The sequence below is a fragment of the Calonectris borealis genome, chromosome 1 (genome assembly GCF_964195595.1).
Source record: "Calonectris borealis chromosome 1, bCalBor7.hap1.2, whole genome shotgun sequence".
In the NCBI taxonomy this organism is placed as follows: Eukaryota; Metazoa; Chordata; class Aves; order Procellariiformes; family Procellariidae; genus Calonectris; species Calonectris borealis.
In genome coordinates, this window is record NC_134312.1 from 64,488,398 (window position 1) to 64,512,515 (window position 24,118).

The 24,118-nt window shown below is 39.2% G+C and overlaps 1 protein-coding gene across 3 annotated transcripts in view; it reads right to left on the bottom strand.

The window, feature by feature from the left end:
* The window catches only part of BRAF (B-Raf proto-oncogene, serine/threonine kinase), an 84,472-nt gene that overhangs the window by 40,331 nt on the left and 20,023 nt on the right, over nucleotides 1-24,118 (bottom strand). For all 3 annotated transcript variants that reach the window (XR_012674819.1, XM_075158064.1, XM_075158077.1), the window contains exons 3-5: nucleotides 16,507-16,770; nucleotides 873-976; nucleotides 26-128 (exon numbers count right to left, since the gene is read on the bottom strand). Coding sequence is in view for 2 of the 3 variants with exons in the window: in XM_075158064.1 (XP_075014165.1) it covers nucleotides 26-128; nucleotides 873-976; nucleotides 16,507-16,770 (471 nt within the window). In the remaining variant the exon portion in view is untranslated. The remainder of the gene's footprint in view (nucleotides 1-25; nucleotides 129-872; nucleotides 977-16,506; nucleotides 16,771-24,118) is intronic.

The following is a 24,118-nucleotide window of genomic DNA, read 5'->3' on the forward strand; positions in this document are numbered from 1 at the left end:
ACATTTCATAAAGAACAGTACATACAAAATTGTGTGTCGTGAGTGGCACATTCTCCAAGACTTCCACGTGCAACTCCTCTCCTGTGAGCCAGGAAATGTCAGTGTCCCAGCCAATTGGCTTCTTCTCTCTAAAGTGTAAATAAGCCTTTCGTTAGCACCAGCGCACAAGCCCTTGCAGGTCTCCTGCTGAAGTTGTGAGATCAGGCAGAAAGTTGCACTGTGGAGGTTTGCTACCCAGTCTCTAACTGCAGGAAACTTTAAAGGCAAGACATTAAGCTCAGAACACACCAAGGAAACCACACCTTCTCTGGACAAACTGCAGGAACAAAATGCACTTTTTCAATCAGCGCCAGTAGTGGCTGATTCCTTAGCTCCAAGGTGACAGATACGTTTCTAATCAAATAAAGTGCTTGTGAAAGTACCTGTTCCATAAGAGTTCCAAGGAGATGGCTAATTTTGTGCAGTAAGATAATCTACAAACTTTTTAGGGCTGGAAACTCAAATTTTTTTTCCTCACAGGAACTCTATATTCAGTTAAGAATGCACTACAACCAAATCAAATGAAACCAAAAAGTTACCGAAATCTATTTAATACTTGTTTGGTTAGCATGAGTTTGGTTCATGAGTGTTTTGCCAGCAGTCTATAAGCTCATATTGCTCTATATTATGCCTGTTCTTAAAGTGATTAAATCTTTTTCTAGGAGTTTGCAATTCTTTTTAGATATGTCTTCAGGGCACAAATCGTTTTAGTGCAAAGTATCATATCATTCTGAACTCTGAAAACAATTTCCATAATGTTGGATAGAATCGGCCACACTGGGTAACTCCAAGAAGAGATTCTAAGAGCAAAAACCATCACACACAAACCATACCCATCTTGTATTCGGTAAACAGCACAGCATTCTGGAATAAGACCTCTCATCATTAGAGCTTTCTTTAGGCTGTCTCGGACTGTCACCCCACATCTTGCTGGAACCTAGAGGTCAAATATAAAAGAAATTAATTAAAACAAGTTCCAATTTATCCCCCGAAACTGACGCAAAATTTTGACCCTCAAGTGCTAAAATCCACTTTTCATGATGCTTTACAGAATGCTAGGCAAGAGTTTTTCAAAATCTTTTTTGTACTGTGGAAAATTTTATTGGTGAATAGTATATAAGCAATCTAGCTCAGCTAGAAGAGAGAACAAGCTCTGCATTTCTATTAACGTTTGGAATGAAATCTTGACCCAACTCTAAAAGTGACTTTCCAACTCTTTCCATCTTGAAGAAAGTGGAGACACAGCACACAGATAGCTAATAACTACATATATCTATAAAAAGTTCAGGCCAAGCTGTAAAATTAAGTGGGGCAACATGCCAAGTGGAATTAAAGTGAAAGAACCAACTTGGACTGCACTCAAAAAACCATTGTGATAAAATGTAAACATTTTATTTTCTGTTTCTAAAATAGAAGATAAGCATGCAAACAAGTAAAATAAAACAATCATCTGAGTCATGCAGACTACCACCTCTCACTTTAACCTATATTTGCAATTCTACAGACACTTCCTATTTGAAAAAGGTATCCCTCTCTTCTGTTTCAGTATTTGAAAAATTTAAATATCTAACAGGATGGGAAGAATGGAGACGCACACTGAAACTAGCCAAAGAACTGCAAACTATGCAAAGTAAAGATATTTTCCTTGCCTCTACTCTGTTCTAGCCATAGGCATATCTTATAGGAATAAGTACATCATCTCTAGGTATACCTGTGATTTAACAGTGTATAGTGTCAAGCCATAAAAGCAGAACAATACATAATCGGGTGATTTAAGTGTAGTTAAGGTGGTGTGTATCATTCACTTACTATTTCTAGAACTAAATACTGAAAATATGTAACACTTTAGTTGGTATACACACTGAGACAACTCCCACAATCATGGACAGCACCTCAAACATGAATCAGAAGAAAAACCCACAGACTTAACTAACCAAAAAAGTCTGTCTGAACGCCTGAGACTGAATTCTAGCTTGCTAGTGGCCTAAGCCAGAGCCCTTGGTAGCCAAAAGCAGTCTCCTAATCAGCTTCAACTGGCTTTGGATCAGAGCCTAGTTTTTGCTCCTTGCACTTAAATTTCCATGGGTATTTAGGAGCCCTATGTCCTACTTAAGGATGACAGTGAAAAGTAGCAGTCTATTTCAAGTAGCTTTGTGAACACCACTTGAGGTTACACTATATATTGCATTTCTAGAACTCAAACATATGCTCTCTCAGAAGAGACCAATTAAAGGAGTATTTTGCTTCACAATCTTCCTCCCATTAATATGAAAGTGCTTCTTACAGGACATTTGTGCATTTCATCTGGTCAACACATGAACATTTAAAAAAGAGAATTTCTACTAATACCTTGGAAAAAACATCCTATAGCAGACTGCTTTACAATCTTGATATTCAGCCTTCAGTGACTTTGTTTTACGCACTCCATTATTTCTTAATGCATCTTTTTACTAATCTAAGTAACTTCTTCCCATCCTAGAATTTAACACTGGCTTTCAATCACTTGTAGGTCATTCCTCCAGCAAAAAATTCCTTAATTGTTATTAATACCTGTCACTGGTATTAAGAGGGAGCCTCGGAACACCTATTATTGTCAATAACTTTCCATCGTAAAACCCAGCCCTCTGTTGCTTAGGTGTCTACCAAACTAATTGTTCTCTGAAACCAACTGTTGATGGGGTCGTTCTGTGACTGGTACCCCCTGCTCCCGACCCCTGGCAGTGTGGTTAGCATAACTAACGCCATTTTATGAGGCAAGCAGCCACTCTCTGTGACTGAGTGGGTCACGTATTTGTTCTCTTTCCCCTCATTATCAGGCCCTGAAGGTCCTGTGAACCAAGTAGGTAAAGCAAATAGATTTCTTCTTCCCCTCCCTACCAGCCTCACAGTTCCCAGGCACCAGGCTGATTACTCCCTTCTTTGCTGGCCTTGAAGGCCCCAGGCACCCAGTGTCACCAGGTGGTGGCGATGGCCCTGTCACACAACAGGGAAGCATAACAGCACCCAGAGCACCGTCCATAGGAGCTGTAACTGCTTGATCTTAAGAGCGGAACTTGGACCGGAGCTGCTGCTGGACAGTGAGACCCGGGGCCCGCCGTGGCCAGGGATGCCTCCGCCATCCTCTGCTTCCTCCCAGGATTGAGGGACTGACTCGTATTCTTTTAGATGAATTTAGATTTTAGATTATGATTGTTATATTGATACGGCAAACCATGTATTAAGATTTGACCCGATCTGCAGAGGGTCAGGTGATCAGAAATTATAAATTAAGGCGTATTATAAATTCTGTATTATGCTACTTATAAATTGTACTATCCTGATTCTGCCTGTAGAAACCCTGTGCCATTTTAATAATAAATTCCGTGCTCTACTAATCATAATATCATGTTAAGAAAATAAAACTTTAATTGTAACTACGATTTAGTGCCGTCATCATGCTGCCAAGGACCCCTAAATGAACCTGTCTGTCGCCTCAGTGTCAGGTGACAAGCTCTCCCTGCCTCCAACATATATATTTACAAATACAGAGCAAATATTTTTAAGAATTTGACTAAAATCTCTGAGGATTTCAGAGGTGTGCTCCAACCTCCCACACATGTCAGGTCCAAGCATGAGCCACTCTGATCGAGCTTCGGCTCAAGGCTATCCGTCCTGTGAGTCCAGCTCCCGCTGGATTGAGGTAGAGCCCCCACAGACACTTCGGGTCTACCTTTCCAGCAGCCTCCGTTACTCCACCACTGATACCCATAGTGGAAGAAGAAATTCAAATACTGAGAGGCTGACAGACAGACTGCGGGGGAAAAAGGGGGAACGAAGAGAGCCAGGAAAGTGGTTGGGCATGAAGGAGAAATGGAAGGAGAGAAGCAGGACAAACTTAAGAACCGACCAGGGAAAGCATGTGTATACTGGGAGAAGGGATCGCCATCAGCAGGTTGGTGGGAAACAACCAAGCAGGACAGAGGGAAGACAGACTGAAGAGCTAAATGAGGCAGAGGGCAGAAAACAAAGATACGATGAACTACCATGTAGGGGAGAACCGGTTGAAACAGCTGGGGAGGAATGGAAAGCTTTCTGCTTTCCATCCTGAATGGAAAGCTTTCGTGCTGTCATTAGGAGAAAAGACTGCTCATTTTGGGCAAGGAGCACCAGGGGGAAGGGACTGCCTCAGCGAAGCATTGGAACTGAGCATAGAGGGGGGAGAGGTTCTAGCTCAGGCAGAAAACTTCAAGGAAGTGAGTACTAAAAGAAACCAGGGTATTAAAATCTAGACCTGGGTGAGGGAACAGAACAAGACAAGGAGGAAAAGCCACGCAGTGGAAAGGTGACTAACACTAAAGAAGAGATGAAGAGAAAGCGGGAAGGAGCCTTGTGCTCACTGGAAGACATTTTCTTCCTCCAGCACTGATCCTCCATAAAGGGCAACAACATTCTCCAGTACCTCATGAAGCGAAGGTCTGCATCAGGAACCGAAAAGTTCCAACTCTTAATGAATTACACTGGTGTAAATAATGCCACTTCAGGTGATTTAAATTTTTTTTTTCTTTCTTTTTAATTCTGCTGAAAACAAGATTTATGAAGCTACAGGCTTCCTTTTAAGAGATCATTATGGTCAGAAAGGCAAGCTCTCAAAACTTGGGAATTATCAAATGAAGGTTGCCTACAGCTACACAAGTGCAACAGGACTGTGAAAAATGTGCATTAAGCATCTCGTATACTTATCATTCGGTGTTCCTCAGCATTACTTCCCCAAATTCCCTTTATTAAAATCCCAGCCATATTTACACAACTTGCAATTAGAAACACGGACAGAACATTTGTTCTCTTCACTGCCATTTGCAACAAGATCCAGCTAAAAAAACAGTTAGGGAACTGTTTTGATTTCTCTTAAAGTCAGCAGGATCCTGAATCAGCATCACATTTAGAACATTCTCTTACAGAACTCCTGAGCAGAGAAACAGAAGGCTAAATTAAAAGAACTAAATACTAGAATAAATCCCTGTAGTATTGATTAATCATTTTCCCAGACTGGTACAGTATGGTCTATCACCATCTGTGCATGTAGCCCTTCAGCCCCCTCGTTAAGTCCCTACCAGCGCCTGCTGTAAAGCAGAAATCTCACCTTGCAAAGCATTCCTCTCTAAAGCTTCTTTTTTAATCCTCTTCTCACACCCAAATCATGGCAAAGTTAAAGAAAAATCCAGCTCCAAGACAGTGATTTAGAGAGCAACTCAATCTTAAGGGGAAAAAAAAAAAATTTCTTTTTTTCCAGCTACCAGACAGGCTCCCCCAGTAGGAGTTTCAGAACAGCATCCTACTCAGCCCCAGCCGGAGGGAGGGCGTGCAGCCCCACAGCCTGGGAGCGCAGGGAGCAGGAGCCCCAGTGTGGAGCAGCCCCCCGACCCGCTGAGCCCCCAGGCTGCCTGGCAGAAGCTGGCAGCTCCAGCCTGGCAGGCAGGCACCAAAGAGGGTTTATCAATTCCATCAAGAGTTTTGACAGAATTCCCACAGAACATTTTAACTGAATCACACCAGCATTTTTTTGACAAAATCAGTTCCCCATGAGAAAATTCCTGATCTACTCCAATATATGCACTCTTATCACTGTAATCCAGTAAACTGAACAAAGTTTGCATTTTATTGAAACAAAGAATGTTTGATATTATTTCAAACCCATTTTGTCCATGTCCATCCATTATCTTTTGATCCCTCTAAAAGAATCTAAATTTTTCACAACAGTTACCACCTAGAAATTCATGCTACTCAATTAGGGGTCTGTTTCCAAATTCTAATTGCTATGAGTTTTCTTTTTAAGTTACTTATACACCTAAGATTTGTAGATCGGAAAAGGCTTAGCCTATTATAACAATTTGAATAGTTGATTCAGCAAACAATTTGCAAAAGTGAAGAGCATGGGCTATACAAAACTACGGAACAGTACAGAAGCTGCCAATACAGACTGCAACATGTGTTCAGTGCGTGGCTTACTAATATACCAGAGAAAGTAATTTACTTGTGCATCTTGAATCAGGCAAGCAGTGATTCAGGAAGACACCAAAGCACATACTCAACTTTGCAAATGTGAAGTATCAAGGAAAACAAATGAAAATTATTCCTGTGCCTCCAAAAATTCTCACAGCAGAGTCTTACTACCTAAACAGATTGAACAGAACTATAGCACTTAATTTCCTCGTTTCTTTTACTCATGTAAACTATTTCTATGGACGGTAAGTATTCATAACATTGCGGATATATATTTAGTACTGCAGCCACAAGCATTTAAGCAATGCATAATAAATCATTTATTTCTGAAAATCAGGTCATTCCCAATTCAGAGCTACATCCCTAAATAACTCTTACATCACTTTTCTAACATCAGAGCAGAAACTGGCATAGTCTCAGTAAGTTAAAAATGCTTCCCTACACCAGTGCAATTTCCAGTATTTTGTGGCAATAAAAAGACTGAAGAGACTGAAAAGCACTTCAAAATCAATGTAAAGGTATTCTCTGAAAGCAGAGAGGTTGGACAGCTCTGAATATGTAGCATTACACTTCTCAAAACTAGTTAACTGGTTCTGTTTTTTCCCCTCAGCCTAGCACTGTAGTTCAGCTCACTTTAGCCAAGTGTTATGTATGTATGTAAGGTATGTATAACATACCTTAGAGCTTCATAAAAATTCTGAACAGTTACACAGAGTAGTGGGTACAATAGCGAGAATATGCCAAGTAGTATGGATTTTGAAATATCACTTCGATGTACTGATTTACTTACCTCAACACATACACCTTGAAAGATCACACCTTTTCCCCCTGGTACCTATATGACTGAAAAATGCCAGCAACATGCTCACAGAATTCAACGTGTTGGGAGAGAAATAAGCTAAGCTATCTTATTGTCAAATAACTAGTTTTGCCTTAACATACGTTAGGTTTTCTGATAAAAATCCAAACGTGAGATCCATATTTAGTTTCTTATCTTAGGTATGAAGGACAAATGTTTAACCAAATCAGTCAGCCACTTTTTACAGCACTAACAGATAAAATTATCCCCCTCTGTGGCAAAGAGGACATAAGATGATACTGAACATCACATGGCTTTCAGACACAGCTGTTCTGGATTTTAGGCCATGATGCTCCAACCAACTTACAGGAGAAAGCAGCATTTAAGAATATACATTCTTGATGGAGCACGTTAGTAAGACAAATGGGAGACAATTCCATTGCCCTAAATCTTGTTTCCAAGGGAAGTTGAACAGAATTTACCCATTTTACAAAGCTGTTACCATTCCATCAAATGCATCCTATTTAACTTGCAAAGATGCTGGTTACCAGCACCACTCACACCTCCAACACACTTAGGGGGTACTCATTTGTAGGACACATGGACTGATTTATGTTAATACAGAAATATTTGTTCAAGAGTATACCATCACTAAACCACACTGATCAAATCTGCTGTGCCCAGTCAACAGCAGCCTCCATACTATCACTTTTCAAGCTTTTAAGGGACAGCTCCCAAACTGTGTTCAGAAGAGCACTGATCATCTGTAAGGTTATAGTAGATAGTGGGATCACCGTCTCAGAGAATTTTAGTTAGGGTGAATACCAATGCTAGAAGTTGTGAAGGCTGACCGTGACCCACTAATAAAAAAAAGTTTGGAAAATATAGCTTTAGACTTCAGACTTGAGAGAAATGCTCACCTAGAAAAATATCTGTAGCCACTGTATGGGAATCAAAACCCAAGACCTTGAGGTTTCTATTCAAGTGATGAAAAAGTCAGCTGGCTGCTCTCCAAACCAAAACCCAAGTGCATTAGAAATTTAAGTTACAAAATCTTTCTAACAGGTCAGACCCAGATCCACTTGTGTAGTATCCTGTCTCAGACGATCACACTCCAAATGCTTTAAAGGCAGGGGAGCAAGAAACTGTACAGCAGAAAGGCTAGAATTCACATCTCTCTCTAAACTGTGCAACTGATCTTAAAAACAAACGGATACTTTAATCTCCAGGTAGTATACACATTCTCTACAAATAATAAAGCTTTGGTTGGTTAGTTTACTTAAACAACACAAGAAGCCATGAATTTAAGTATGACTTACTAGACATGGAATTAAAATATTTCTTCCGATTATTTTCAGATTTGTGACTTGCATTCCATTTCATTGAGTACCTGCCTAGCACACATAATGAGGTAAAGGAAACACACTCCAAACAATATTTTCTGCTATCATTCATTACTTTCTACAGACAGACTTTCCACCTCTTAAGGTAAGAAATCACTAAGCTCTTACTTGAGGAGTACTTTTAAAAAGCAGTGATCAAAACTGCACAAAGCATTCCAGATGACAAGCCATTGATTTTATAATGGCAAGTTTTCAATATTGTTTGACTTTGCAGTCTAAGACTGTGTGTCAATAAAATTGAAGTAGATTAAATTATTCTCCTTTCAACACATACTACTTTGAATTTTTCCAACATTGCGTTTAGCCTGCGTGCTGCGTTAACCCCAGCAGGTAGCTGAGCACCACCCAGCTGCTTGCTCACTTCCCCCTCAGTGGGACAGGGGAAGAGAATTGGAAGGACAAAAGCAAGAAAACTCCTAGATCGACATAAAGACAATTTAATAAGGGAAGGAAAAAAAGAAGGGAAAAAAATTTCCAGGTGATGCAGAAGCAATCACTCACCACCAGCAGACTGACACTCAGCTGGTCCCTGAGCAATAGAAACTTTGGAAAAACTCCCCTCCGTTTTATCGCAGAGGATGATGTCATATGGCACGGAATATCCCTTTGGTCAGTTGGGGTCAGCTGTCGCCGCTGTGCCCCCTCCTCAGTCTACTTGCTGGGAGAAGCGGTGGGAAACAGGGAAGGCCTTGACCCTGTGCAAGCACTACTCAGCAATAGCTAACACACTGCCGTGTTATCAGCACTGCTTTCGTCACCAGTCTAAAACACAGCACTGTATGAGCGCTGTGAAGAAAATTAACTCCACTCAAGCCAGACCCCGGTACAGTCTGCTGTAGCACTGCTGCTCACCTTGCTTCACTCAACACCTCCCAAAGACACATTCATCAGGCTTTCCTAGACATGAAGGACTTACTCATGGTAGCTGTAAAGTCTATTTCATTGTACAACTCCTGTGATGTAATAACATTTTTTTTTGCTTATTGACAATCTAAAAGATGTCTTCCATGGTTAACTTTCTTCCCAATGAAAACTGGTAATTTAGTCTCTAGTTTGATTTTGCCTTTCAGCAATAGGATAGGTAGGCCACCAGTTCTCTCTGACAATCCAAGTATTTAAAAACAAAACAAAACAAAACAAAACAATGTATCAAGTAAAGTTTACTTGAAAGTACACTACCATTTACTTCATTCTACCAATCTGTTCATATGATGCATAAAATTCCAAAACATTCAAATACATTCAGCAAGCATCCATTGGCATAGGCTACAAATAAACTCCATTTCTGCTGCATGTTTGATATGACATGAGAATTTTTAATTCTTTTTGATTAGAAAAAACTAATCATGTTAAACCAGGTGTGTAATTAAAAGCAAGAAACTAGTTTATTCAGCTGCCTGAACATCCGTTCTCTGACTTTTCCTTATACTTGACAGGTGAAACTGGTAGGACAGCTTGAATGCCTATAGAAATCCAGTGCCTACTACTCAGTAAGCTTGAGGCACAAACTCACAGCATAAACTCCAGAAAGTCAGATGCAAATCTTAAGCCAAAAGAAATGCATCAAGTACCAGATTTAAAAACAGAACATTTGAAGGAGCCCAGTTGTGCATGCATGATGAACTAATTTATGCTAAGAATTCAGGTAGGGTAAAAATATCTGATTCTTCCAGTCTTCATGACTGCAGAGAAGACCACATGATTGCCTGTCTAATTAAAAGGCAGATGTACTAATTAACCAAGGTGTGACAGGAGTGAAAAACCTGAAATAAGAGTTGTACCCATGCACAGCAATCACAATCCTGTTTAGTTTCTGTAAATCTTAAAAATACAAATTCTCCCTTTTAAAAACTCAGTCTCACATTTGCATTTTGAGAACTTTCATGAACTTTCTAATACATATATACCTACGGCACTTACATGAAGCATACCAACACATAATAAAGTGAAAAGAACTTTACTGGCCCAAATTTATGCTGAGTTTTTACACAAATCACCTCTAAATACTCTTAAACTTAAAAAAAAAGGCAATAGGAAGAATAACCAAAAAACACACAATCTTCTGTAGTTGAACATAGAAGAAAGGGAAACTTTTTTTACCAAAGTATTACTTTTGGTTTAGAAGCTACCATAGGAAGTTTTTAGACCTCATGGTGGGTAAACACGCATAATGATTTGATCCTATCCAGAATCTGCAGAGAGCTGACATACTTGGAGGCCGCTAAGCTTTCCCGAAGCAGGAACAGCATCTGCTACTCTTTTTTTTTTTTTTCCCCCTCCTAGTTTCACTGTCACTACTCAGACCATTATGGACAGAAATGAAATTCAAAACTACCAAATCCACTCCTTGTTCCTGCTCACAGAAAGAGAGCAGGCGCTGGAGCTGTGGGAAAGTACTTCTTATAAACCCCCTGAGTAAAGCAGCAGAGGCTCCTTACCACCCTTACGACAACGCCACCAAGACAGTCAGAGGACATGAAGCAAACATTTCCTCTGGAAGCTAGCAGTCAGCAACAGGTTACATACAGATTAAGAGCAAGAACCATCACCACCTGATGCCTTTCAACTGCCCATCATTTCTTACACCTAAACACCAATTTTTTCTAACTTTCCATGCTCCAGCATAACAGCATTCAGGCTTGCTCATTTGCTTTCAGACTGTTTCTTCCCACACTGTAAGTACTTGGCTGGAAGAGATTTCTTGGGTAATCAAAATCATTCAGGGCTGCTAATATAAGCAAGTTATACGATCTTGTTCATAAAGTACTTGAGTTAGAAGCCCCTCCACTCCACTCTCTTCTTTCCTAGAAGACTTCACTACAACATCAGAAACCTCCCAATATTGTTCCTAAGTTATGACTAGTTTCAGGCATTTGCTGTCGTACCAGGTCTTGTATTAAATGGCTTTTCTCAGAAGCCTTTATTTCCTCCAGTATAAAGAGAGCTAGCAGATTTAAAGACCAACACAGAACAGGATTACTCACACCACATATAACCATGCCCATGGAATTCCTTACCACAAGACACAAACTTCTAATATCCATAGCACGGGTTTAATGGAGACTGGATGGAGAGTTACCACATATAAAACACTTAAACTCGTAAAATTCCATCCATACCTCTGGATGAGTTGTTAATCCTCATTCTCCTTGAATTACTACCCCTCCCCAACAACCAGCTGTGTGTCTCCTGCTGTCCAGTCATATGAGAGTCTTCTGTTTCTTTTTTCTCTCTGCTTGCACCTTCAATCATATAATTTTGAAAAAAAAAATCCTAATCCACAACACAATTATCTAAGGATCCCACAACCTTGCGTCCTCTTCTGGCTCCACACATTCTCTCAGAAATCTCACCGGTAAATGTAACCTAATGCTTTTATGCTGACACACCACCATCCACTTCCCATTCAAGACTATCTCCCTTCCACCAAAACCAAGTGTCAGCATCTAACAATCTCTCAGACTTTTGGCAGCCAGCTCAAGGTCACAGTTCTTACCTCCCTCTCCCATCCCAAAGCTCTCCCTTAATTAGCAGTTTTGTTACTATCCACCCCACAGCCATTTAGATCCCTAACCCAAACAAGCTTTAAACTAATTTTTCCCTACATTCTCCTCACCCACAGTTTGGATAAACCTCATCGATTTGTTCTGCAAAATAACTGACAATCTCAGGTAGACTTTTACCATCTTGCACTTTTATTTTTCAACATCCTTCTCTGGCCTAGAACAAAATACAACAAAAAAAAACCCCACAGACTTATCCCAGTCACATCTATGCAGAATGCTTCTCCAAAGGACATTTAACTTGCCAGTTGAACCATGCCACTGAGGAAAGAGAAAATATGCATATTTCAGACATTTCTCTCTCTGCATTATGGCAATAAACTTGGTTTTGCTTTTAAAAGAAGTTACATTCTAACCCTGCTGTGTTGCCAGCTGAATCAAGATGCTGACTTCAACTGCTAATTGATCAGCAGCAACTGGCTCCACCACTTACTGGCTAGGCTTTCAAGGGAGCACCTTCACACCTTTTCCTACATTAGGAAAAACTTTCCATCCAACACTCAGCTTTATCATGACATGTACAAAGAAACTTGACATTAGCTACACCACCTATGCACCAAATCACTTACACTGATCAACATGGTCTTATTTCTTTGTACTCCATCAGTTTCCTCCCATTATATTTCTAATTGATGCCAACTCAAACAGATGTATTTGCCTGATCCTACACACAAACAATACTACTAATAAACAAAAAACGCAGACAACTGTCAAGTAACAAGGCAGTTGCTAGTCAAAAATGTAAGCATCTTCCCCCCCTGCCATTTCCTGCATTTTTAACAGCTCTAAACAAGTAGCAGAAGGCTGTTGTAGTACTTGGGACTGCTTCAGAGTATGATCAAATGTAAATGAGGAGATTGGTTCTCCATTACCAATTTAATTTCAGTCACTTTAAATTAAGTCAGTTTAAGAACTGTCAGTGCATTCCCAGATAAAAATAAACAAAGACTCCCTAGTATCTGACAAGATTTCTTGCCTCCTGAAGTGGGTCTATGGTTGGAGGTAGAGACTGAAAATATTATTGCGATATTAAAAAAGATTTCTTTCAGAAGTAGATATTAACTGAAAGCAGTTAAGGTTGGGGTGGGGGGAAGCTTGGTGCAACTTTAAGAGCGTATCTCCTCTCCCAGCTACATACTTGGTTGTAGGACAGATTTTACCCTTACTTTAACAGCCATATAGAATGGGGACTTGGGCCGGGGCGAGGCTCTGATGGCAGGTACTATGTATTTTCACAAGGAATCTCCTTCCTACTTCAACCCATCACATCTGAAGCTATCCTGTATACTTGAAAACCCTAAACTACTATCATGGCTACATAAGCAAATGGCTCAGTTAATGGGCACAAGTGAGACAGGTCAGGTCTATTTTTAAAGTCAGAGGTCGTGAACGAAGACTAAGACATGTGCAGCAATTCTCTATACATTGAGAGAATGAAGGAAGTGTACTACAGCAAGTAAACTCAGTATTCACTGAAAACTGTGAGGTGGTAGCCTATCATCTGACTACTTGCAGTTAAAACTGCACTGTAAGCTGCAATTCCTTCTGAACTGGGTTTGCTTCTGGATTTTCCTTAGTTTTCAACAGACTATGTGTAGGATCAATAAATATTGAAAACAGAGCAACTACATTAAGAGTCGCCATACAAGAAATTCCTCACTTTCTCAATAACATGAGCACTGTTTCAAGTTTCACAGAAATGAACTTCAGCTCCAAAGCCAATAACCCCAACACTCAGAGTTCCTATAAGCACCATTTCCCAGCTCTAAAACAGAGATCTAGGTCTATTAAAAAAAAAACCAAAAAAGTTCAACTTAGTAGCATAACTAGATCCAAGCAATGTGTAAAACTGAAGTAAAAAGAAGTCAGCTCTCTCCCTGAGCCAAAGCTGAACCATTAATTTGCATTATCTGCTGACCAGACGCGAGTATATATTTCCAATTCCTTATTTAGAACAATTTCAACCAAAAATGGGTCTCTCCTAGTACAACTGCAGCTGACTTCCACCTTGCTACATGGCGTATGAAGCCGAATCCTGTCAATCTGAGCTTCCAGCCAGTGATCCCATATGTGTAGCTCATGCCTCCTGCATCTGTAGGCATCTGTCTGTTCCCTTATGTAAGTGCATCAACAGACACACTTACACCGGATTTGAGACTAAAGGGACTTGCACCTTCCCTCCACCAGTAGCCCATCTCCTACTCTTTTGTCAGTACCACGTTTTTTTTTATTATTACCACAGCACAAGACTACAGATTTTCCTGAAGCTCTACTCTTAGTGTCCCACATTTAGCAAGCTGAAAACAAGCTGCAGGACTAGACTGGTAAGGCAAATGGTGTTTAGACTCCAGTAGAGAGCTGGAGACGGGAGCAAGAGCCTCCCACAGCCAGGAAAGGGCTGGCAAAAACTCCTATCGCCCTGCTGCCAGTCACTGCTGCAGTACTACTGCCAAGTGCTACAATTCCCTCATCAAATGACAGCACATCCTCAAGCTCGGAAGTTAACTCTTAGTCAAGACATGGCAATAGACAAGGTGGCATTTTTGAACTTAATCTCTCTGGTTAAATCTGCGAGCTCCTAATGAGCATGACCGATACATACAGAATCACAACATTCACCAAAAATGGAATAAAAGGAATAAAAGTGAGAAGAAATACTAGTCCAGGAAAGCACAGTCTCACACATGTTTTTGAGCACACCAAGCTGATCTGTTACTGTTACTTAAGAACTTAAAGATGCATTGGCTGAAGACAACCTGTTTTACTTTGATTAGAATGGACCAGCAACATGCACAAAACCACGTCTCAGATGAGGCAAGACAGTTCTGTACTGGCCCAAAATTGTATCACCTGGTTCACACTGAAACTCAGTTGCCTCTTTTTCCTAACTTGTAATCAGAAATAACTTACAACTTGGTGAAAAACACACATGTGAACATCAAAAAAAATTCACTCTTGCCTACAAGTTTGATGTAGTATATTTCATAATTATAAACTATTCTTTTTATAAAATAATTCCTTCAAAAGCAAAACAGACTTGAGAAAAGCCTTACCACACCTCTGATAAAAGGATTGAGGAGGAGGTGAAAAGGAGGAGAGGGAAAGGAGCAGAAGAGGAATATTGCAGATGAGGAGAAAAGAATAAGAGTAGAAATATACTATATGACTTAGAGAAGAGGACGAAATAACACATAGGAGAGACAGAAAAGGAAATGCACATAATAATGCAGGAAGCAATCTACTGTGACCCGTTGCAGTAAAGAAACAAAACCAACTTGAGGGACAACCCCATCACAGGGGCTGGGGCTTCAATAGCCAGACAGAGTGGGACAGAAGACATGAAGAAACCAGAGTCTCCAAATTTCACAATGTGGATAGTACTAAGTGCCTAGCCATACCTCACAGGCAGACAACAAAATCACCTTGCTTAACGCTCTACATCTACATAGTGGTCATAGTTTACATTAAACCCCCATTCTCTAGGTCGAAAACCAAATACTACTTTCAAGCTTTAGCGGTATCTTTAACAATTAGCAATATTAAAAAAAAAAAAAAAATCAGGCGACAACAACTGCCCTTTTAATCTGTTGTTCCCACTATAAGTCTTACGATCTCTTTTGTTCGATGGGGCAGGGGGAGGGAGGGGTGGAAGGAAAGCAGCAGGGGAAGGGAGAGGACATGTTCCCAATACCCAGCACTACTCAGTTTATGTTTTCTTCTCTTTGCCAGCAACTCAATTTCCATACGCAGTCACAGTCCAGTGACAGCCAATACCTGACCAACTGCTACGAAAAGCACTGGTTTCACATGGACACTGGCTGTGCTATCCATTCATTTCTCAGTTTCTCTGGAACCACAGCTCCCCTTCTAAGTGAGGAGTATGCACCACCTTGTAAAACAGAGCCTAGACTATGGCTTGTCAGTAATTTCATGTATCACAGTTTGCAGTGTATTATTCTAAAGCACATATCAAGGCTCTCCAGTTGGCAGCGCTTAACCAATAAAAAAATCCCACCTATAACGGACAATTAAATAGCCAGCAAAAAGTCAACTCTTCTTCCATGACTCCAGGAATCACTGTAACATTGTCAAAACTGATGAACATTAGTTTTTGAGCAGTTTGCAGGCAACACTTCTTGCCTCTAGCAACTATGTCCCTCCCCTAGCCAGTTCTCTACTCAGGGCCTGGTAGCATCAGCGTCCAAATATGAAACGCTCGCTACAGGGAGTGGGGAGGAAACACTCGCTACAGTGAGCTGCAGGAGGCTGGTACTTGCTGTAAAGCATTCACTGCTGCCAGTAACTTCAACAACATGGAAAACACTTACTTTCCCCAATCTTGCCCTGTTAAACTTATCAATAATTTTGTATAATACAAGAAACAGAACTTCTGCCCCCTACTAACCATTGTAAAATAGTATATTACTATTTAACCAAGAAAGCTGATTTGAGAAAAATATTTCTTCAGGTATTTTCGTTGTTATAAAACTCCTGAAAGTGTTGTATTCTATATTATTGCTATATGGATATCTTTGTGTTAATCCTGTAGAAAACATCCAACATATCAAAACAACTGAGTTCGGCAGAGCACAAATAGCAATTGTGCTACCTCTTTGACCTCCGCATAGGTATTTTTTCAGCTCCTAAATTAACTTTTGCATACAGAGGGAGAAAGATACAGGAAATATTGGGGTTACAAGTATGTGAATAGAAGCTGACTCACCACAGTCCTTTGCTTGTTGGGCAGGAAGACTCTAACAATAGGCTTCTGTGGAGACTTAGGGTTATTCCGTGACATATCAGCAGGGTTTTGATAAACTGAAAGGGATGAAGGTGCTACAGAGAGGCTAGAGGAGGAAGATGATGCAACTGTGTCTGTTGAAGCTGAACTGGAGACAGAGAAATCAGTTCCATTCCCCATGGATTCCAATAACTGCTGTTCTCTCTGCTGTAGAGCATCTAGTTTGCTGGTGTACTCTTCATAGGCCTGTGAAGAAAAAGCAGCTATTTTAATGATGTAATAGCCTCAGAGAAAACCAGAAATCTAAATTCAGAATGAACACAAAACAAAATGCATTCTAAACTAATTCAAATTTCCCAGGAATATGAATAAAATGGTCTGGTCAAATTTTTCAGTAGGACACAAAGAAGAAATGGCTTTCAACTCATTATGTTAAAACTTCTGAACAAACAACTAATTTTTTAATAGATTAAATGGATAAGTGGGTAAAAGAAATCATAAGTCACAGTTTCAAAGCACTAAAGCACCTCCACTAAATAGTCTAATTCAAAACTACTTTAAAGACGACAGCAATCTTTAACAAATGTTGTCAGCTGCATTGCCGAATTACTGTGCTACAGCTAAATTTATCATTCTGTTGGAATGACAGCTAAATAATCTAATGCAATAATTAAGAGAAAGGTGAAATCTGCTTTTTACCATTCTGTATCTGACAACTCAGCTAGCTCATTGTTCACCATCCTTCACCTCTGGCACTATCCTTTCATACCAGATAGTACAAAAAACTTTATTTCAGTTAGAACACAACTAAGTTTGCCCTGTTAAAGTGTCATCCATAAACATGTAAAAGTGATTCTTTGAAAGAATTTTTTAACATCTGTGTAAGATTAATTTGATTTTCCACGAAGTTTACATAAAACCTGATTACAGACCTACCAAGTTTCTTAAACAAAAAAATTCAGTAACATTAAATTTGCCCATTAAGTTTTTATTAAATGTAGCCAAGTTAAACATTATTGCCAAGCTCTATAATACAAATACATAATCAGTATATATTTTTGTTTACAAGTTTGTTTTCATCAACTTTCTTTGTCTTTGTAACAAAAAAATTTTGATCTGTATCCAAGTATCAGAATTATTTCTTCAGCACAACAGAGTATCTTAAAAAATCTGAACCAGTTAAGGAATGTGTGTTTCATGCTACATAGCATGTCAGTGTTAACCAAGGACGTGTTAGACCTTTACAGACAAGAAGAAACAAAGATCTTACAAACCCAACATCTAAGCAGTAGAGAACAGAATTTTCTTAGCTCTCCAGCAAGACCAAGATCTATGCCAAGCTGCATAAATTTTCAATGCCACAAAGGATATTTATGTTACAGAAAGATACTTTTTTTTTTTAAATTTGCTTTCCTCAAGTTTTCTGTGCATAACGTGTTGCTAATTAAAGTTATAGGAGAATTGAACTGACCAAAAAGTCTGCAGGGTCTACATGTGGAAAAAAATATTAAAGTTAAGAGAAAAAATAACCAGCATTCAGTAGTGCTGGCACAAATACTACATTTTACTATGAATTTATTTCTCCAGGCTGTATGTGCAGGTTTACCTAACCCAGGCTGGTTTTGTCAAGTAAACAGTGGTTGGCCCCTCCCTTTTTATGAAGGTTTAGCATCCCCCAGGATGGACCTCTGTTTAAAGTTTGTATCTTCATCCCCACAGTGTTAACAAAGAGAATGATAATTTGACAGTGAGGACTAAGAAAGAAAAAGCATTTTAAAGAACGGTGGTGAACATCACAATTTCAAATTCTAAATTTTATGGGTTCCATTTTTAATAAATGGACATAAGTTGCAGGAAACTGAGAACTACTTACTACTTTTTTTAAAAACTGAAGATGTCTAGTGTTTCATAAATAGACCCCAAACTCAGAGACTTAAAACCAAAACATTTTCACCCTACTGTCAAAAGTAAATTGAAAGGTTACCCCATTATAAATAATGGCATTTTTTGGCTGTACAGTAACACAAGTGTCTCTCTCCTACTTCCCGGATCAACTTTTCATGTAAATTCCAGTAAAAGCTCCCTGCATCAAGAATTATTTTCAGTAAACAAAAATTAAGAATCATAAACTGTTACCATTTCAGCAATACTTTTCTAAATACCTACTTCCTTTTCTCATGAACATTGCAAAATATTATTTGAACGCATGCAACATTACATTGCTTCCGGATTCTTGTGGGTTTAGTTCCCTCACAAAATTACACACATCTTTCAAAATACTCAATCCTACAATGCTTACACTGGCAGCTTAATCTGTCACTAATGCAAACTCAAAGTCAAATGATTTATCTTAAGAGAATAAACAATGAGCATGGAAAGCTGGGAGCTGCTGCTGGTTTTGGGTTTTATACCATTAAATTCTGCATGAAAAGCTCTCTATTTTTTATGGAGACAAAAGCTCTCAAGTATTATACTGTTACTCAATGTCATAGCAGAAGATCCTGTAATAAAAGATGATGGAACTAGAATGCATCAGTAGACTTTAAATACATCTTTCTCTTTTAAAAAAATAAATTATTTTTATACAGAAGGAGCAACAGTACATGCACCAGAAACAGAACAGCTCCAAAAAAATCTCATTTTCACAAAGATTAAGCACTTGGTGAGACATTGGTTTCAGCTGATGACTAGCACCCATAGACTTTACACAGCCAACAGCACCAAGTCAAAACATAGAATTATCCTATGAAGTTAAATTGAAAGACTATTACAACAGCAAAGCTTACCTATGGCAAGTATTTCTAGCTAAAAGAAAGATTATGCTGCAGAGTTGGCCTATCTACAACAGAGACCTGCAGCAGCATGGCCATATTAGCAGACAGGCATCAACAGCTACATAAAAGTTCAAGTCAGCCAAGGCCCTCCGAGCCAACTATAAGGTTGATTTCTACATTGTTTTTCAAAAACAAACAAAAAAATTTAAAATTAAGTTTGTACAGCATCTACAGCATGAAGAAGATTAAGCTGGACATTCAAGCAATTCATTAAATTAAGGATTTTAAAGGCATTTCATAAGGAGAAGTTTATCAAATCTAGAACGAAATCCATTCAGTTTACATATTCCCATTAAGAAGTGAGTAATGGTCTACAAGAAAACTTAAATCTTGCTTTCAGCTTGATATAGAATCACAGGAGGAAAAAAAAAGAAAGGAAAAAAAAAAAGGTTGGAAGGTATCCCTGGAAGTCATCTAGTCCAAACACTTGTTTAACATAGAGCTAATTTTAAGTTCAATCAGGTTGCTCAGGGCCTTGCCAAGCAAGTTATGAAAGTCTTGAAGGATGGAGACTCCACAACCTGTGGGCAACCAGTTCCAGGGCTCAAAACCCACTCTCATGATAAAGAATTTTCTCTTATAAAATTCACTTGATGTTATCTGTGACACTGCCTCTTCCCCTTTTGCTGTGCATGTCTGAAAAGAGTCTGGCCCTCTCTTTAGGTTGCAAGAGCCTGCAGATTCCTCCTTAGCCTTCTCTTCTCCACGCTAAACACCATCCCAATACAGTCACACACGTAGCGAGTAGATGGGTCCCTCTTCATGCTGGCTACGCGCTTGCTAACGCAGCCCAGTCTGCAGTTTGCTGCTGTTACCGCGAGGATGGGTTAGCGACAGCTCAGCTTGGTGCTCACCAGCACTGCCCGGCACCTTTCCTGCAGAGCCGCTACCCAGCCAGCCGCCCGCCCGCACCCACGGGCAGCCGCCTCGTCCCAGGTGCAAGATGCTGCATTCGTCTTCGGTGTTGTGCTGCTTCTTGCCACGAGGCTTCTGTTCCTCAACTCCTCCAGCTTGTTTATTAGTTGCGAAAAATAGACTGTCTTTAACAACATATGTTATCCTCAACAAATGTATTTGTTTGCTGTATCGCAAACAAATTTTGTGCTCCCAATTTTGTGTGAATTTACAGTATTTCACAAAGTTAAAGGAAAATATATATTTGAAAAGATGAACATTAGATTCAAATTGGCACATCTTATCAATCTACACATAATTCTATGGCTACCTAAAATAGAACAAAAAGTTAATTTTAATTATATTGCATATCAGTATATATGCGTACCATATAGCATAGTCTCATACATGTGAGAATACTCCTGAGGCTTCAACTAAGTAAAATGTTTGAAGTCCTGGTATGCTGCCAAGTCCAACTAAAGCATTAGAAGTTGGCATGTTTATATACAATGTATATAGATGCTATAATATGCTCCTGAGTAAGCAGCAGAGTTAAAGTTACTTCTTAAATGTTACAACCTATTGACAATATAAAAACTGACCTCAGAAGTCAACAGAATTTGTATGGTGTTAAGACACACATTTGCATGTGCTAAAAGAATTCTGTTGACAAGATGATGACATGGGATTTTCTCAAAAATACGCGTATTTTTGTATTACATATTATTTATACTATATTTGAAATTTGCTTTTTTGGGCCGTAACCAGACAATTACATTCTACTAGTAACATCTAAGGAAACAAAAAGCAACAAGTTAAATACTTTTTTAAAAAAAATTAATCTGGGACAAAACCAAGTAGCAAAATATGGTTTCTCCTTCTCCCTGCCCCCTACCACATCTGGTTAGAAACCCAGCCTAAACTCAAGCAGACCAACTGGTTTTACCATGCTCTCGCCCTTCCTCAATCAATTTTAGATAATATCCACACATTGCAAGACTCTTAAAAGCCTAAACTACAGTTTCCTGGTCCTTGAAACTGAGATTGTGTTTCTATTTAAAAGATGTCTGACCTTTTAGGCTGTTGATCAAATGCAAATCCCACTAAGTTAAATGGGAGCTGAAGATAGACAGTAACGTACGTCAGGATTTCTTCATCTAGTAAGACTCCTAAATCTGTACTTAGTCTAACTTTAGACACTCCAGTTTTGGTCCAACATATTTGATCAGCATCTGTTAGGAGCCTGGTAAAAATTAATCTGAATTTCCCCAGAGAACCGCCACATTTCCCAGTGCCTGTACCCAGAGTTAGCATTTTCCTGGAATCCCACAAACAGTCTGAAACAACCTGAGATTCAGCACTAAGATCCATTTCAGACTGTATCTGCCTGCTGTTACAATAAGAATATTTTAGATCAGCAAAGAGGTAATCTTCTTTAATTAATTTGCCCTCCCACGTGGATTCTTCAGATATACAAGAATAAAGAATGAAATACTCTCCTGAAATTCAACAGCCAAACTCTCAAAAATGGCAACAGAAAGGCCTCTGAATAAAATACCTCTAATAGTCCAGGAAAAGAGAAAGCTAGGATTAAAAAAAAAAAAAAAAAAAAAAAATCACAGTAGCTGGGGACAAACATACCTCTGCCTCCATGATTCTCATTTTAAATTGCTTCCAAGAGTAGGAGTAGGAAAGAGGATGATTTCTTCAGGACAATACTAGAAAGCTGACTGAGTTTTAAAACTTATTTTGATACCACTATTATTCTATCTATGCACTTGTATACTGTTTTATTTTGTGTGGCATCCGAACAAAAAAAAGCAGGCAGCTTACTCTTGTACAGTGAACTGAAGCAACCTACAGGTCCAGGATGCAACTTCACACCACACGAACAACTATTTACATGCGAATGGGCTAAAACTGTTCAATTAAGTTCTCACAGATGAAGTGTTCGTAGGTAATACTGTACACATAACTACTAGGAAAGAAGGACACACAATGCATTTTGGAAGTTTGAATTGGTAAGGCCTCCCTGAACAGTCACTAAGGGTCTACAAAGGCTAACAAATCTGATTAAGTCATCTAAGCACGACCTCTCCTTTCTAAGTTTGAGCTGACTGCTTTTGGTCAGTCTGGATCTGTACAACCCATTTCCGTTTGTAAACAGCATTTGTTGCCAATGCAAAGTTGAAATGCACAGATCTTTATTCTTCTTTCCCTAACTTAGGTTATCCTTTTCATCAGCACTTGTTGGTAGAGAGAAAAAAAAAAAATTTATGGCCATTATAGAAGAATACGCAACTGTGTATTTTAATGATTTTTGCTAACTGAATCCCAGCTTTTCCCAGTATCATAATATTAGACTTCTTTGCAGTAAAGCTCTCCAATATTTACAATGCTTAGACAAACCCTTAAGAAAAGGGTTTTTCCACAGTGAATCACAAACTGTGTATTTTGGGAAACAGCACTTCAAGGACAGATATAACGCACTAAGAAATTATGTGGGAAGACAAAAATCACTGATGTTTTCAGCTGCTGTGATACAGAGTGCTTCCAAAAAGTGCGGTAAAACCTACTGAGGAGCTCCTGCAGCCTCTCTTCCAGAAGAAAAGAAAAATGCTATTAGTAATATTTCTATCTCTACCAAGTCAAGCAGTTACTTCAAATATTTGACAGTGATTTCCAGGAGTCTGTTAGAGGTGGGATACATGCTCACACACAGGGGATGGAAGAAGTTAAGAACTAAGATTACTTAAGAAAGAATTTTAGCTATAAGCCGTTTTTAGATTTTAATACAGCCACTGCTTACTACATTTATTATTTCTTCCAACCAGAACAGAAAAGTTTTTCTTGTAATCATATTAGAGAACATTGATAAGATTCCCGAAGCTATTACTAATTACAACAATTAGAAGAAAATTGTGTGGTTAATGACAAATGTTCTTTTCTTTCTTCTGTTCATTTTGTTTCCTACCCCTGTACCTTATACACAGACTCAGAAATCTCTCTGCAGCTTTGGTCTCTTTCCTCAGCCCCTACTTTCCTGCCCTGAGGGGAGAGAGACAAGCTACCTGCTGCCCTCCAGCTTCATGCTACCTTTTCCGCTCCTAGGCAGCTGCACACAAAGTAGCCTGCCCAGGCTTGCAGGCTCTACAGCCACCTCTTCAAGACTGTCACTGAGGAGTGATGGATCAAGGCAGGGAGACAGCCCTGAATCCGAGTACCCCCTCTTGCAGGAATAATTAAATGTATGCTGAATTCAACATAGCACATGTCAATCACTTTTGATATGTCAAGAAATCCATTCCTCTTTCATAGTCAATTGATGAATCCTGAAATGATGGCTGCAACAATAGCTGTCAGTTTTAAAGTTCTTCTGATGTAAAATGCATTGAACCCCCACAAGAATTAAAAAAAAAGTCTGCCACAAAAAAAAATATGTTTTGTCTTCTTACTCTTAGGTGAGCACAAAAACAAAAGCTTATCAGCTTCTATTTTCTTGAGCAACTGTAACTAAGGCATAAATTTCTTTTTATTTTTAAATGAGGTCTATGTTTTATATTCAATGCACAAACAATTTTACTACATCCTTTGAATGCTCAATTTTCAGAATTAATTTTCTTGTTCAATTCTTCAGCTTTCCTCCACGCGCTTCCGCTCCCCCAACCCCTTCCTTTCCACTCTTAATTGAAATGCAGTTTTGTCACCGCGTTCAACCACAACTTTACTTGACAGGTCTACAGAGGCAGCTCCAGCATAGGTCAGGAGCCAGTGCAAGGAGTGCTCTAAGTTCTGTGAATGTGAGCAGCTAGTGAGATGCGTAAGAAAGGAAGGATATAAAGCCAGACAGGAGTACAAAAGAACTG